Consider the following 17,018-nt stretch of genomic DNA (forward strand, 5'->3'; position numbering starts at 1 on the left):
TAAAAAGGTGAAATGAACTGCACCATTTTGAGCAAATGAATATGGAATATTGAATTAATATTTTGACAAAGGAGACGGGACATTAAACTAGCATAGATAGGAAAACAGTCCCTTGATTGTCCAATAAAGGCAAAGTGCCCAAAAATATAAATATAGTGTCATTATATGAAAATATTTTATCAGAATGGCATGAGCGACCAATCAGAATTGAGTATTCTAGAGAGATGCATGATGTTAGTCCAGCCTTCAACTAATTAATATAATATTATTATAAAATTAATATTTATAAAATTATAAAATAAAGCTATCAAATTTATATTATACTTATAAAAATCTATATAATTTTTCAATGCAATAATAATATTATTATTAAAATTATACTTATATTTAGTATATTATTATAATAATATTAAACTAAGTATTTGATCAGAATGGCATGGTCAACCAATCAGAATTGAGTATTCCAGAGAGCTGCATAATAAAGTGAGGCTTACAGTAGTTTATTGTCTTTGTTTAACTTTGTGTTCCTCCAGCCCCTGTGCAGTGAACTTGACTCTGGACCGTCTCTTCTGGGCTTGCCGGGGGGCGGACATGATGAGCCCCTGATGGAAGCCATTGGAAACCCTGTAAAGGAACTCCGAGAAGCTGTGGAGATGCTCAATGATACGGCGCGAGAGCGGGGCCGCTCGCAGTCACATGACCAGAGCATCCAGGAGCTGCTCACCAGGGTGTGTAGAATCAGAAATCAATGATATCAGATTGACTTTTCAATGTTTGTGTTAAGGCAGACCTGGCAAGAAAGCATAGATTTGGCATATAAGTGTACATTCTTTCCTGTACTATTCGTCGTCTCCTCATTTCCCAGCATGCCATGGTGTGTGTGCGCGTGGAGCAGTGTCTGCAGCGCTGTGCCGAACTAGCCGTAGATGTGCTTGAGATGGAGAGTGAGATGGCTGTGAGGTGTGAGCCGGATCGCTGCGGTCTGGATGGCCTGCAGGAGTACCAGGACCAGCTGGAGGTACGGGTACAATGAACATTGCTGCTAGCCTGACAAGCCTTTGGCAGGGCTCAATCCGAGGGGCAGGATAAACGGTTGTCTTTCAAAAAACTTTTGCTGTATCCGGTCGGCAAAACTCCGAACACATCTTCCTTTCTTAAGAATGACTTCAGTCCCATTCTTTGTCCTTTTCTCAAAGCAAAGCTTAACTCAAAGTCTTCCAGAGTCGCGGCCAAAGACGATTCAAAAGACAGCTGTTCGCCAGCTTCTTTGTTTTCAAGAAACGCTGTCATTATGTTAAGCCCGCCCACCGACTTTATACACGATGTGATTGGCCTGACCAGAGTTTGTTTTTTCCAGCTTGCAAGCCAACGCAGAGTTGCTAGACGACTTTGGCTGCAAATTAGATTTGCTACCGCTAGGGTGCGTCTAGATTTCTAGGCTGCAGGACTACCAGAGAAAAATGTAGCAAAGCAAAAGAGTTTAGGATTAACCTGTCATGAACATGCCTGGCTCATATTTTGTAACTTCTTGAGCAATTTGAGCTCCAGTAGCTCTTCTGTTTGATCGGACCACACGGGCCAGCCTTCACTCCCCACGTGCATCAATGAGCCTCGGCCGCCCATGACCCTGTGGCCGGTTCTCCACTGGTCCTTCATGACCCTGTGGCCGGTTCTCCACTGTTCCTTCATGACCCTGTGGCCGGTTCTCCACTGGTCCTTCATGACCCTGTGGCCGGTTCTCCACTGGTCCTCCATGACCCTGTGGCCGGTTCTCCACTGGTCCTCCATGACCCTGTGGCCGGTTCTCCACTGGTCCTCCATGACCCTGTGGCCGGTTCTCCACTGGTCCTTCATGACCCTGTGGCCGGTTCTCCACTGTTCCTCCATGACCCTGTGGCCGGTTCTCCACTGTTCCTCCATGACCCTGTGGCCGGTTCTCCACTGGTCCTCCATGACCCTGTGGCCGGTTCTCCACTGGTCCTCCATGACCCTGTGGCCGGTTCTCCACTGGTCCTCCATGACCCTGTGGCCGGTTCTCCACTGTTCCTCCATGACCCTGTGGCCGGTTCTCCACTGGTCCTCCATGACCCTGTGGCCGGTTCTCCACTGGTCCTCCATGACCCTGTGGCCGGTTCTCCACTGTTCCTCCATGACCCTGTGGCCGGTTCTCCACTGGTCCTTCCTTGCAGCACTTTTGATAGAGACTGACCACTGCAGACGGGGAAACCCCACAAGAGCTGCAGTTTTGGAGATGCCCTGACCCAGTCGTCTAGCCGTCACAATCTGGCCCTTGTCAAACTCGCTCAAATCCTTACGCTTGCCTCTTTTTCCTGCTTCTAACACATCAACTTTGAGGACAAAATGCTCACTTGCTGCCTAATATATCCCACCCACTTACAGGTGCCGCGATGAAGAGATAATCAGTGTTATTCACTTCACCTTCAGTGGTCATAATGCATCCAATACCTAAACTATTAAAAAGCAGTAAATTAAGAGTTAATTGAGGCAAAAGTCATAGTTAATAGTGAAGCAGTGTTCATTTTGACAGCAAATTTAGATTTAGTTTTAGTCATAGTCTTTTGACTAAAATGCAATTTAGTTTTAGTCATATTTTAGTCACCTGAATTGTTTTTAGTTTTAGTCGACTAAATATGATTTTAGTCGACTAAATCTGCAGTAGATTTAGTCTCCTAAAATCTAATGAGTTTAGTTAAATTTTAAAACATTAAGCATTTAAGCTTTACATAACCGACTGTCACTTGAACTGACATTTTGACATAATTTTGTTTTTGACATTAAAAATACACGAAAGAGCTCAATTCACTTTTATGTTTATTTTTTAAAAACATCTATATAGTTTTTATAACTTTTTAGTTTTAAAAGTTTTAGTCAGTAGGCCATATCAGGTTAAGCTAAAGCTTCAAATAAGTTTGTTTATTTTTTTATTTTATTATTTCAGTTAACATTTATTTAATTTCAAGTAATGAAGATTTTTTTTAATGGTTTTAGTGAACTATTATAACCCTGATACTTTATTGAATATGTGTCAAATACTGGTCTTTCCTCCTGACTATGAATTAAATGGGAATGAAATTAAATACAGTTTATTGTGTAACCTAAAACGAATATATAATGCGTGACTTTTACTGATAAACAAGCTCGAAATACACAGAGACTCTTATTTTGAAAGGCATGCGCTTTACTATTGCAGTTGCAGGAGCTCATTCAAGTTCAGGAGATAAAATATGCATTGTTACAACCGTCTAAAACACATTACTATATAAACATGGTAAAGTAAACATTGTCATTATTCTTCAGCATTAGTTCATAAACAGTTGCGTGGCATAAATGTGTGTTATTCAGTGATTGTGAGCCGCTCTGGAGCTCTGGATTGGGGATGCGTGAGCCTGTAGGCCGTGTGTTTTCCAGTGGTTAGATCAACACGTTCAGATCAAATGTGCGCATCTGTTACACAGGACATCAGTTCTGACTGGATCTCTTCCCTAATCGTCCCTCCCTAACATTTTCGTCTCGTTTTTATTTGTTGACGAAAATGACAGTTGATTTTCGTTATAGTTTTTTGTCATCCAACACTAGTTTTTATTTAGTTATCGTCTCGTTTTCGTCAGTGAAAAAAGGTTGTTGGCGAAAATTATGACGAAAATTATTCGTCAACGAAATTAACACTGTAGTGAATGTGTTCCCTATACTAAAGTGTTACCTTATTATTATTATTATTATTATTATAACATCACAATAAAAATGGTTGCTGTAATAGAGCTGTTTTATTCATGCATATTCTTTTGGTGAAATGTGACCTGGATATGTTTTCATGAGATTCACCTCTTTGTGGGGTTGTTTTTTTTTATTTATTCAAAAAAGACCTTCCAGACAGCAACCAAGCGTTTTTGCAAAACAATAACACATCCAAAGCACTTACTAGTGAACGCGCTCCGAGAACAGGAAGCATCTTGTTTGCCGGGACTCTGTGACCTCGCAGTGTTGATCTATTGGAAATGACTTTCTCCCATTTGTTTTAACACATTGTTTCTAGAATCTGTTTCCTGTTGTGGTTGAAGTTTGACATCCAATGAGGCTCAGCCAGACCCTTGTTTTGTTCAATAGATGTTAATGAAGTCAGCCTCGACGCGTGAGCCCACACATGACTTTATTATCCACACAGGACTCCATTGTGTGAGAGTTTTGGCATTTATGATGTGCATTCGTATGTGTCAGTGGATTCATTTGTGACTGGAGCATTGTGCATTGTGGGGTGCTTTGCGATGCAACCTCAATAGCGTGCATTGCACAAACACGCACAGCTGTCTGGAAACCCCAAAGCGCAAGAAATGACCTAATGGCTCATACTAAAATAGTTTGACGCTCATGCACAAGGCATCTGACAATCTCTGTTTTGCAGGCGCAGATCTGAAACACTGAGCGGCTTGATTCTTATTAAGCCTTTAACACTTTTAATTACTTTCTGAAACAATGTCAGTGATGCAAGCGCTGCATATGTAAAGCGTCCAAGCACAGGTAGTTTACCATTCTCAACTCACACATGGGCGTCTTTTCTTTCTCCAGGCTGAATACGGGGTCCTAAAGGAGGAGGTCGGGGCTATGAAGAGTCTGGCGAGCCGTTTGTCAGATGTTTGTCCAGAGAGGATGAACGCCATAGGAACTGAGATTCAGACCAGTCTGCATGCCTGGGAAGAGCTCGGCAAGAGTGTGGCCGAAAACAAGAAGAGACTCCTGCAGTTTGGGCACCTGCGCCATTTCTTTAGGAACTACCTGGCGATGATGTACGGAAATAATGAATCTATTAAATAAGACTCGTTCTGTTAAAGTTAAAGGTTCACCTCACAAGAACATGTCCAGGTCATAATTCACACCAAAACCACCATCTTTCACAGGGTTTCTGCGGGGTCTTAAAAAGTCTAGAATTTCAAAATCTAAAAAAGTCTTAAATTCGCTAAAGTATTCTGTTCTAGGTCTTAAATAATTTTAAACAGGTTTTAATTTTCCTACGTCCATATAACGCTAGCTCTAATGCTCATTGAAATCCTGCAGCACTTTAGAATGTTTAATTAGTCCAAATATAATTCGCTGTAATACGACTACAAGTGAGATCAACATGCAGCTTTTATTGCAGCCAATCAGCTTTCGTGTTATTGGAGCCTCTTTCAGATTGTACCACAGACACATAAAACGGATTTTATTCTTCAGCTAATAGTCCTCCAGTTTTTCGTGTTTCTGCGATTACTAAATGTAATGAAAAATCAACATGCATTTTTTTTGAGATCCTGCATTATTTGTAAGATTGATGTATTTCGTTTTTTATTATATTGTCATGTGTGGCTGTTGTGCATCTTGCATAATATGGTAAATGTGGTGTCCTAATTATGAAAAAAAATGCAAATGTCTGGAAATTACCACCACAAAATCATTCAAGTCATTTTGATCTCAAATATCACCAAAAAAAAGTCGCAAAATTCTGGTGGAATTGAGTTATGAGAGAGTGCAAAGTTTATCGATTTGTTCAATTTGAATAAATGAATTTACTTTGCAAGTAAATTTGTGACTGCATTTCCTTTTATAGGTCTTAAATTTCATTCATAATGGTCTTAAAAAGGTCTCAAAAAGTCTTAAATTTGACTTGGTGAAACCTGCAGAAACACTGTTTCAAGATTATCACGTTTTTGCATTATGATATTTTCATGACAATTTCCCCTAAAATTACTACGTAGTTGGGATTAGTTCTGGTTTTAATGAATGCTGATTTAATTTTTAAAAAATTATTAAATATTTATTTAAAAAATACTTTAGTTGAGTAATGATAATCTAATAACAAATTAAAATAATAAAAAAAAATTGTGCATAATTGAAATGTCTAAACACATTACAGCAATATAAATTTTGGCAAAATTTGCGTAATTGTCATTAAAAATAATGGCATAATGCAAAAAAAATCATAATGGTCCTAAAATAGATGCAACATAATTTGTTTTGATTTCGGGGGGGAAATGTGACCTGGACATATTTTGGTGTGACTCACACGGAATGTTCTATGGATTTATTTGCCGAGTTTGTTTTATTAATAATGTTTTGTTTATTGATGGGATATGCCTGTTCACATTGTGTTCTCTTCGTGCATTTGGAGAAAGGTCTGGTAAGCATCATCTTGAGCTGTGTGTGTTGGCCTGAAGCTCTTGTCTTCATCCCTCTGCCGTTCATCTTCTCTCCCACAGCTCTTGGACAGAAGACACCCGCTCCTGCATTTTCTCAGAAAGTGCTCTGCGTCAGAGCCGAGAGAACCAGGAGCCTCTGGTTGAGGTTCTGGATCGGCAGATAGAACAGAAGTTTGAGGAGTTCGATCAGCTCACCGTGGCTGGAGAAAAACTCTTTGGCGACGAGCATCACCTTAACAAAATGGTAGAGTATGTTTTGCATGAATAAAAGAAAAATCACAAATAAGCTTTCTTTAAAGATGTCACTTTATACCAAGGATCTACTAGAAAAGGATTTCATGCTTGAATGTTCAAAAAACACATTATTTTTCCCATATTCTCCATTGTTGCGGCTCCTCTCTTCCCAGTCTGTCAGTAACGCTCTGTTTAGTTCCCGTCTCTATGAAGCCCCTCCTTCTGAAAAGTACAATGTGCTCTGATTGGTCAGATCAGTGTGTTGTGATTGGTCAAGTGCTTTGAGTGTGTTTGGGAAATGTCCCGCCCCTTACCATAACCGGCAGTTTGATAGAATGTTTTTCCATTGCTCTTTGTCCCGTGCAGATCAGAGAGAGGATGGAGGAGCTGAGGAGCATGCTGGGATGGATCCTGGTCCACTGGAGGGCTCAGAAGGATCAGCTGTTGAGCAGACAGAAGGCTGAAGAACCTCAGACAGATGCCATTTACTCTGAAGCCACGGTCTGCACCGCGCAACCGCAGGTAGAAACCATTCCTTGATGGTGATTCATTATCATAAAAATCAACTTTATGGTAACAAAATAAGAGATGCAGTATTTCTTATACTATGGGGCTGTTGAATGCGTGAATCTGATCGGTTGACGAATGTTCTAAGGTGTGCAGTTATTTTCAGGGAAACGCATGGATAAAGTAGTTCCAGGCAGGTTTTGACCGCATTACAGTTCCATATCACGCTGCCAAATGATTTCAGTTATTTCAAAAGAACCAAAACCCACAGCGACACTGACCAAGCAAAGAAATATAGTACACAATAGGATAAAAACAACAAATGATTTCCATGTTTTTTGTGACAAAATTTTAATATACATGGAAAGCACACACTCTCTTTCTCTCGGTCAAACACACATACAGTACGGACACACACTCGCAGAGAAACGTGGGGGTTAATAAAGGCCTTCTGAAGTGAACTGATGGGTTAGTTTAATATTTTTCTTACACTAACCCATGGCTTCGCTTCAGAAGGCCTTTATTAACCCCCCGGAGCCGTGTGGAGTACGTTTATTATGGATGGATGTGCTTTTTGAGCTTCATACCAAAATTGAAATAATAAGCATCAGGCTGAGGTAAAAATTAAAATTCATGCCTGTACAGTAGAGGGCGCAGCTCAAACAAACCTTTCAGCTGTGCTGCCATTCTGGATAATGGAAGAATAGGACGCAGGAGAAAAAAAGTTTTACCAATAAAAACAAAAAATCTAGCCATTTTTGCTCCTGGTTTAACTGAATCATCCAAGGTTAGCAGCAAGACATTGGTCAATAAAGGTAGATTAAAAGCATACAAATATTTGTTTTATTTAACATTTAATTATTGGAGGTTTGCATCGTATTCTGATTTTGCATTTGACTGATATTATTCATTTTGAGGAGTACTGAATCTTTATTGTGCAATGAGATGAATAAATGCTCACATTTAGTCTAAAACTACAATAACCATCATGTTCACACACAACGCCTCTGCACTTACTCTCAGTTTCTCTCAACATGGGGACAGGAGAGCTGTCAGTCAAATAAATGTGAAAAAGAAACTCAGATCTTTTGTTGTAAATTTGAAAAGTAATGCGTTACTTTACTAGTTACTAGAAAAAGTAATCCGATTACGTAACTCAAGTTACTTGTAATGCGTTACCCCCAAAATTGGTCATATACACCTAGGATGGCTTGAGGGTGAGTAAATCATGGGATAATTTTTGGGTGAACTATCCCTTTAAAAGCTACATAGAGACAAGCTTTCCCACTAGAGAGGTAATAACGGCGCTGTTCTTGAAGCAGATAAACTTACGGTTTTGTATTAGTAGAGGTAATTCACACACTTGCACTCTCTCTCTCTTTCTCTCTTGAATAACTGCATTATAACTGCAATAGTCAGCTATCAATGGCTCAAGCCTTTGTTAAAAAAATACTTTTGGGGTGGGTTTTAGATGTGTTAGAAATGAGTCACACGAGCGTTTTAGGGACAAAAACCTGACAAATGTCTTAAAAATAAATCCTCTAAACAATGTTTTGAGATGTGGTAACTATAGTACACTCACCTAAAGGTTTATTAGGAACACACACTAATACTGTGTTTGACCCCCTTTCGCCTTCAGAACGGCCTTAACTCTACGTGGCATTGATTCAACAAGGTGCTGAAAGCATTCTTTAGAAATGTTGGCCCATATTGATAGGATAGCATCTTGCAGTTGATGGAGATTTGTGGGATGCACATCCAGGGCACAAAGCTCCCGTTCCACCACATCCCAAAGATGCTCTATTGGGTTGAGATCTGGGGCCTCATTTATAAACGTTGCGTACGCACAAAAGAAGGCGTACGCCGCTCTCTACGCAATAATTGGTATTTATAAAAAGCAAACTTGACGGAAAAATGTGCGGTCCTTCACGCAAGCTCTGACCCAGGCGTACGCACAAAAACAAGTGAAATGAGAAATGGCGACACCGTCGGCAGATGGAAGAAACACGTGAAAGTGTGTGAAACTGTAGACCGTTGTGTAAAAGAAATGGCTATGCCTCTCATAAATAACATTAAGACTTCACAAAGCAAGTCTTACAATGAACAGCCTACACAAACACCCGTTTGATCGATCTGCAGTGTAAAAAACAAAATCAAACGAAAATTACAACAGAAATGCAAATTAACAAATATTTGCAAAAAGAAAAGTTAAATATGTTCCGCAATAATATTGGCATGTTATGCATTGCAATTCATCCTCATAAATATGGTAAACAACGAAATAGCTAATGTACAAAACTGATATTCTCGTCAAGTGTCCGTCTGGCGGAGCAGATAGATGCAATTAGACAGATAGATAATTAGGGAGATATATAGATAAATAGATAGATGTATTAATTGTCCACTGGGGAAAGTTGTTTTCATAGTAAAATTTCTTCATCAGCTACGTTCATGGTATTCATGCATATGCCTTTAGTTTTATTTTTGATAAAATGACGTATGTCTCAACCATTCAGAAAGCTGCAAGACATAACATTTGCACGGAACTATTTCCCATTTCCACGTAGATTATAACCGACATCTGTAGCTTGCCAGATTCAATTAAATGGATGGAAATAAAATGCCCATCTCAATGCGTAATGACGCACAATGGCTGATCTTGTGCTCTAGAAGATGTGGCGAATGGAAGGATTCGGAGTGAACGCATCTTCAGACAGCAAGAGGACACACTCTGGCGATGGAGCACTAGACGCTTTTTTGCCTCGACTTTGATGTCCGACCATTTCTTTTTTATTTCGGCGATAGTCCGAGGTTGTGAGGCTACAGCATTTACGGCGTCTGCAACCTAGGTTCAAATTTTTGCCACTCAAGTGTCTTTTTGGCATTAGTAGACCTAATGCCCACACTGTGCCCTCCAAACAACACTTTTCTTCTCTTTTCAACCTCGCCAACGATAACTTCTACCTCACATTGAGTGAAGTTACGTTTTTTTTTTTATTTCCTCTCTGTGTTTGCCATGATTTCGCAACCTATGAATATTAACTTGTGGGCGTTTCACGGACTATTTATGGGCAACTATGGGCGTGACATGAAGCCGCAAAAGCTGCGCTACATTTAGAATTGATTGTGATTTATTAAGGGAAAACTGCGTAGGATGTGCGTGCGCACGGTTTTATAAATCCGAATATTTCTGTGCGTACGCACGTCCTATGTTTCATCCGTACGCCAATTCTGACGCAAATCCTACGCAAAGTTTTATAAATGAGGCCCCAGGTGACTGTGGGGGCCATTTTAGTCCAGTGAACTCATTGTCATGTTCAAGAAACCAGTTTGAAATGATTGGAGCTTTGTGACATGGTGCATTATCCTGCTGGAAGTAGCCATCAGAGGATGGGGACATGGTGGTCATAAAGGGATGGGCATGGTCAGAAACAATGCTCAGGTAGGCCGACGCATTTAAACAATGCCCAATTGGCACTAAGGGGTCTAAAGTGTGCCAAGAAAACATCCCCCACACCATTACACCACCACCACCAGCCTGCACAGTGGTAACAAGGCATGATGGATCCATGTTCTCATTCTGTTTACGCCAAATTCTGACTCTACCATCTGAATGTCTCAACAGAAATCGAGACTCATCAGACCAGGCAACATTTTTCCAGTCTTCAACTGTCCAATTTTGGTGAGCTCGTTCAAATTGTAGCCTCTTTTTCCTATTTGTAGTGGAGATGAGTGGTACCCGGTGGGGTCTTCTGCTGTTGTAGCCCATCCGCCTCAAGGTTGTGCGTGTTGTGGCTTCACAAACGCTTTGCTGCATACCTCGATTGTAACGAGTGGTTATTTCAGTCAAAGTTGCTCTTCTTTCAGCTTGAATCAGTCGGCCCATTCTCCTCTGACCTCTAGCATCAACAAGGCATTTTCGCCCACAGGACTGCCGCATACTGGATGTTTTTCCCTTTTCACACCATTCTTTGTTAACCCTAGAAATGGTTGTGCGTGAAAATCCCAGTAACTGAGCAGATTGTGAAATACTCAGACCGGCCCGTCTGGCACCAACAACCATGCCACGCTCAAAATTGCTTAAATCACCTTTCTTTCCCATTCTGACATTCAGTTTGGAGTTCAGGAGATTGTCTTGACCAGGACCACACCCCTAAATGCATTGAAGCAACTGCCATGTGATTGGTTGATTAGATAATTGCATTAATGAGAAATTGAACAGGTGTTCCTAATAATCCTTTAGGTGAGTGTATAAGCGGAATAATTGACTCCGGGCCATTGAATTATTGAAAAATAATGCACACTACACGCTTTGTGCGCATTATTTTTCTAATAATTCAACGACCCCTCATAAGTTATTGCTTACTTATTTATTTCTTTCAGGTGGAAACCTCAACCGAAGTCTCTCAGAAGAGAATAGAAAGCCTCACAAGTCCCCCTGGCGACATGGAGGATAGTTTGCAGCACAGTTATGAATACGAGGTGATGAAGAGTGTCAGTCCTAAAGGAAGCGAAGCCAGCAGTCATTCAGAGAATCCGGATTCACCGTACCTGGTGCTGAAGGATCCCAGTCCCTCCGCTGTAGGAGGAACCGTCAACCTCATCCTCAGCTTCAGTAACTCTGGAGACACACAAATCCAGGTACAGGCGCCTGGCAGGGAAGGTGGCGAGCCGGTGCCCGAGCCTCTGCACAGGGTGAGAATGATTTAAACAGCGCAAAACAAGATGACACAAGTTTGTGTTCTCTTTCACTTTCTTCTCTCTCTTCTCTTTCCTCAACAACACCCTTCTCTGTTTTATTCTCTTGTACGTTCTCCTTCAGCCTGCTGAGTCTCACTCTTCTGCCTGTAAAAGCTTTTGGAGGCGCTGCCAGGGGCTTTTTGGTAGTTTAAAGAGAAAGAAAACGATTTACCGACACAGTGCAGAAGAGGTAAATACGGTTGGTCGGTGGCCCTGCATGAGAAAACAAAGAAAATGTGTTTGTGTGCATGAGGTCTTTGGTGTGATGGACTGACTAACACCATGATTTTCAGTAGGGAAATCATCTCCTCATATCATTTTAGCATTGCAGTACATCTCAAAACCGTAGTATAATAATGTGCTATTCTGAAAAAGAGCCACTGGCCTGATCATTTATTTGTTTGGTGGTTGGAAACGCTACAGAGGCTTTGATGGAAGACGGGTCGCTGCGGTTTAGGGGAGATTGCAAACAGGTATAGGCAGGCAGGTAATGAAAAGATGACTGAGGAAATAGCCACTTCCACCGCCAGTATATGGGAAGCATTAGAAACTCTTCCAAGATACACATAAAGCCTCATTTCAAACATTCTGGTTGTTTACAAAACTGTCTTTGGGAAAGTTTTGAAAGTAATTGCAACAAAAATATAAGTGTGTGTTTCTTGGAACGGTCACAGGGGCTTAAAAATATAGTAGCATATAGTAGCCTTAAATGGATTTGCTGTATCCTCCTTTTATTATGACATTAGGGTCTGTGAAGTGTAAACTTCGGTCAGTGGTAGAAGTATTTTGTGCAAATTTTGGCTGTTGCTGTACGTTTACAGCTCTCAGATTTTTTTAAAAACATCTTGAGGATTGGGGCTTGTGGGAAGTTGTCTAGCTGCGGTCATGCCGTCTAATTTTAGATGCATTTTGATATCTGTCAGCGGGATTTTTTGTGTCCTCTGAGCTTTCAGCACGTATAGAGCTGCTGGATGACACCGTGAGACTCGATGCATATGTTTCAATGGTCATTGTGTTATTATATGCTGCTGAGACCACAGAGATTAGAGCGTATAATCACACAGGAATGACATGTATTCATTGAGTCTCTCACGGTGTCAGCAATAAGACATCTGTAAATTAAAGGTGCAGTAAGTGATTTCTGAGAAACGCTGTTGAAAGTAGACCAGACCGAGCACCAAAACACACTTGTAGCCAATCAGCATTAAAGGGTCCTGAAACCCCCTGTTTTAGCAGCCGTCAGTTCTCACCACAGTTTTGAAAAATGCTATAAAAGTGGGCGTGGTTAAGCTGGGGAGTGGAGGGGGGCGAGGGGAAACTGAGTAGGGCTGAACGATTTTGGAAAAAAATCTAATTGCGATTTTTTTAACCAATATTGCGATTGCGATTTTAATATGCTATTATTTTTTAAACTGTTTATCTTCTGTATTATTCAACAATACATTATTGTATAGTAATGGTGGAAATCTTTAATTGGTACCTCACGATCCGATTCCGATTCTGGGAGTCACGATCCGATTCCAAAACAATTCTTGAACTTTTTAAGTTTTTAATAAATTAATAAGATTAATATTAATAATTAATATGTTTTTTATTATGATATATGTAATTATAAGCTTTTTAAAATAACTACACATTATAACATTTTAATTAAAACAATTGCATGTTAATAATTTTAAATATATAAACTAATATAGCTGCAAAACATAAGCTAGTAAATCATAAAGAGAAACAAAAAAACATATTACAAGCAATGAACAAAGAGTGCTTTCAGTATTTAAGAGTGTCTGAACTGAGAGTGATTTTTCTCTTTCTCAGCTTTACTGTTTGATTATTAATCATGACATTGCAATGTCATTGCAATTCGCGCCGTCGACCTTTCCGAACGTTATGAAATATTATTTTATGGTTCGTGCGTGATTGTGTGTATGTATGTGTGTGTGAGAGAGAGAGATATAATGGAAGCAATCAGAATACGGGTGTTTCTAAAACACACGCAGCGCCACCGCGCACCTGCAGTTAAAATCTAAGCTCAGAATCGATCCAGAATCATTGGAGAGATGATTAGCCTATAGTATGAACAACACCATATTAGATAGATCAAACACAAATATTTTTTTTTTCTTTTAGGCCAGGCATATGATAGGCTATGTGTAACGTGTTGATGCTTCTTCTGCAGACTTTACTCTCGCGTGTCACGTGACCAGACTGTAATCGCAGCCTTTGCGGTTAGGAAATCGCGTTATAGCATATCGCGATATTATCGCAAATGCAATTAATCGTTCAGCCCTAAAACTGAGTATTATTTCACTCTCAGTAAAAGCATCAACGCTTCCCAAAAAATTGCACGCTGCAAAATATCATTACGTAAACACAATATACATATGGTTTTGTAAGCTCACCTTAAATAACACAAATACATAAAATACATATCCTATGACAGCTATTTATTGCACAAATAAATGCACAGCCTTGTTCTCTGTATAGAAAATATATACGAACACGCTGTTGCATCATTGATAACTTTTGAGGCTTATTTTGCAGTGTTTTATGAGCCGTTTGATCGGTTTATGGGCCGTAAAGAGAGGTTACACTCACATTGTGGATGAATCGCGTTTGTGTGATGACTCAGGATCTAATGAAGAGAACTTATGCGACGCAGAAACTAATACAAAGCAAAAATAATCACTCGTTTTTGATCCATTAATGCATCTCTTACTTATGATCTCACTTACGAATGCGATCTCACTCTTTGAAGCGCTTGTCAATCACAAGCGCTGTGTTAAGCGAGGCGTCTTCTCATAGGATAAGAACACGCAGTCTCATAAATAATTAAGCAAGTCGTCTTCTCATAGGATAAGGACACACAGTCTCATGAATAATTAAGTGTGGCATCTTCTCATAGGATAAGGACACGCAGACTCGTGAATAATTAAGCAAGGCGTCTTCTCATAGGATAAAGACACGCAGACTCGTGAATAATTAAGCAAGAGGCGTCTTCTCATAGGATAAGGACACGCAGATTCAGGAATAATTATGAGACATCAATGAGTCATCGCTGTACTATAGTACGAAAAAGCGTCACGGTCCGATAAGAAAATTTGGCCGATATGGCTTTTCATGGCAAGACTTTTGTTTTTGTAATCAGGCTCTCGAAAATGAGATAAAAATATAGATTTATATTTATTGGCCAATATATTGGTTATTCCCTTTCAAATATATAGAATTATCGGTTACAGCGTTTCTAAGAAATCACTCACTGCACCTTTAAGACCAGAAATATACTCTATAATGAGTGTTTCAAGTCTTCTGAACTTATGCAATAACTTTGCATAATGTATATGCTGCTGAGACCACAGAGATCAGAGCATTTAATCACACCGAGTCAGAAATGATGATTGAAACATGTATGCATTGAGAATCTTACATCAGACATCTTTAAATTAAAGGTGCAGTAAGTGATTTCTGAGAAACGATGTTGAAAGTGGATCGGGCCGAGCACCAAAACACACTTGTAGCCAATCATCACTAAGGGGCGTGTCCACTCATTAGGGGGGGGGGGGGGGGGTACCTGTGTTGCATAGCATGTTTGTGAATTTGGGGGCGGAGCTATCAAGATGCGGCGTGTCTGTTTTTCATCAGCGTTTCTCAGAAATCACTTACTGCACCTTTAAGAGTGTTTCCCAAAGTGTTTCAAGTTTTCTGAAGCAAAATGTTTAGTATGTACTCTCTTTAAACGGTTGCTCCGTCATGACGAGTCTGAAACCAGCAGAGGCCAGGGGCTTTTGTTAGATCTAAAGATTTGCTACAAATCAGTAGTTTTAATTAGATATGCATGGACGGAGAGAGACAGAGGAAGCAGATGATAAGAGAGGTGATAAGATGCATGAAGTGGAGTTTTTCACTCTTATGTAAGCTGTCTTTAAGCCTGATGTAAACCCACTCATGACAGCAGCTCTGTGACCTCACCCTTCGCTTCCCATGATCGTTGAGTTTTGAAATAGCTCCCAGCAGGAGTGGGGGGTGCTGGATAAATTTGTTGTGAACTTTCTAGAAGGCCCTCTTGACTGGCCTGTGTGATTTATGGTCTGGGGCTGCCAGAGCAGCACAAGATTAGTCACAAGGTGAAAGGTCAAGCCATTACAGCTGTGTATGACGACATGTTTAAGAGCAGATGATTCTTATTAAAGCCCGGAGTAAAAAAAGAAAAAGTCATGCTAGTGTTCTTTTGTGTGTGTTCATGTTGTTCTCATGTAAATCGAGCCAAACACTCACAGAAGTGCTGTATACTCAGATACTAAAACACACTTATTTACACAAATGATTATACAAATGATCATTTTTCTGCAGCAGTGTTTGAATTATGAATTGCACTGGCTATAAAAATGTTTGGACACTTAAGCCAGACTTAAATATGCCATTGCATAAGATGCTAATATATCAAACCAAGTTACATTTATTATAAAGATAACACAAGCATGGTCCAAAATGAAGACATGTTGTAAAACATTAGTGAATGTTGATAGTTAATGTGATGAGCTGCACCTGTGTGATCTCGACAAGAACTGATTTCATAAATGCATGAAAAATGACCTAGTAAACAACATCAACAGTTGTTTGCAGATGCCACTTCATAACTTTTGCTATGTAATGCAATGACATTCATGCATTTTTTATGTGTGACCTAACTGTCCAAATGTTTTTTGGACATTTGCACGTCCGTTAATTAGCATGATGTATCTTTAAAGGGTGAACTTTGTAGAGGTCGACCGATAGGGGATTTTACCGATAACACTAACTATGTTGGCCCACGCTGTCCGATAACCGATTAATCAACCGATAGTTTTTAAACTGACCAGCTGGATATAAACTAATGCGAATAGATGGTAACAATTGTGACATTAAACATTTGGTTCGGACTTGAGTGTATTTTTGTCACATTGTTTTAACCGCTTGAGGAAAGCTACTAATGTTAGCGTCCTCTCATCCTCGATGGCAAACATACTGTTGTTCTCCACTAATGCAGCATCTAGTCAACAAATGAATTACTTTATAATGATATGAAAACCTGTACGGTAGTGTACTGTATAACATACCGTTTCATTGTCTGTTTTAAATCCGTATCTGAAGTGAAGCCTCACGTGTCAAAACAAACTCCATAAGGTGTCAGTGATATTTTTAATTTCGCCTCTAGAGGCCGCTCTCGTACTGTATAACGACAGTGGACCCTTCTCAGCTGCTCCAGCAACGGACACAACCCAGAAAAACTATCGGTATGGATTTTTGCCGATAACCGATTATTCCAGCAATGGTTATCGGTGCCGATTAATTACAAAAACGATGAATCAA

At 40.0% G+C, this 17,018-nt stretch overlaps 1 protein-coding gene across 4 annotated transcripts in view; it reads left to right on the forward strand.

Moving 5' to 3' along the window:
- Positions 1-17,018, forward strand: part of mymx (myomixer) — an 85,930-nt gene that overhangs the window by 56,190 nt on the left and 12,722 nt on the right. For 2 of the 4 annotated variants that reach the window (XM_079843592.1, XM_079843595.1), the window contains exons 18-24: positions 534-728; positions 866-1,018; positions 4,585-4,802; positions 6,249-6,432; positions 6,789-6,944; positions 11,313-11,624; positions 11,752-11,859. In XM_079843592.1, coding sequence (XP_079699718.1) covers positions 534-728; positions 866-1,018; positions 4,585-4,802; positions 6,249-6,432; positions 6,789-6,944; positions 11,313-11,624; positions 11,752-11,859 — 1,326 coding nt within the window. The remainder of the gene's footprint in view (positions 1-533; positions 729-865; positions 1,019-4,584; positions 4,803-6,248; positions 6,433-6,788; positions 6,945-11,312; positions 11,625-11,751; positions 11,860-17,018) is intronic. The other 2 variants (XM_079843593.1, XM_079843594.1) reach the window with 2 other exon arrangements.

The sequence above is a fragment of the Gobio gobio genome, assembly GCF_949357685.1.
Source record: "Gobio gobio genome assembly, chromosome: 18".
Taxonomy (NCBI): domain Eukaryota; kingdom Metazoa; phylum Chordata; class Actinopteri; order Cypriniformes; family Gobionidae; genus Gobio; species Gobio gobio.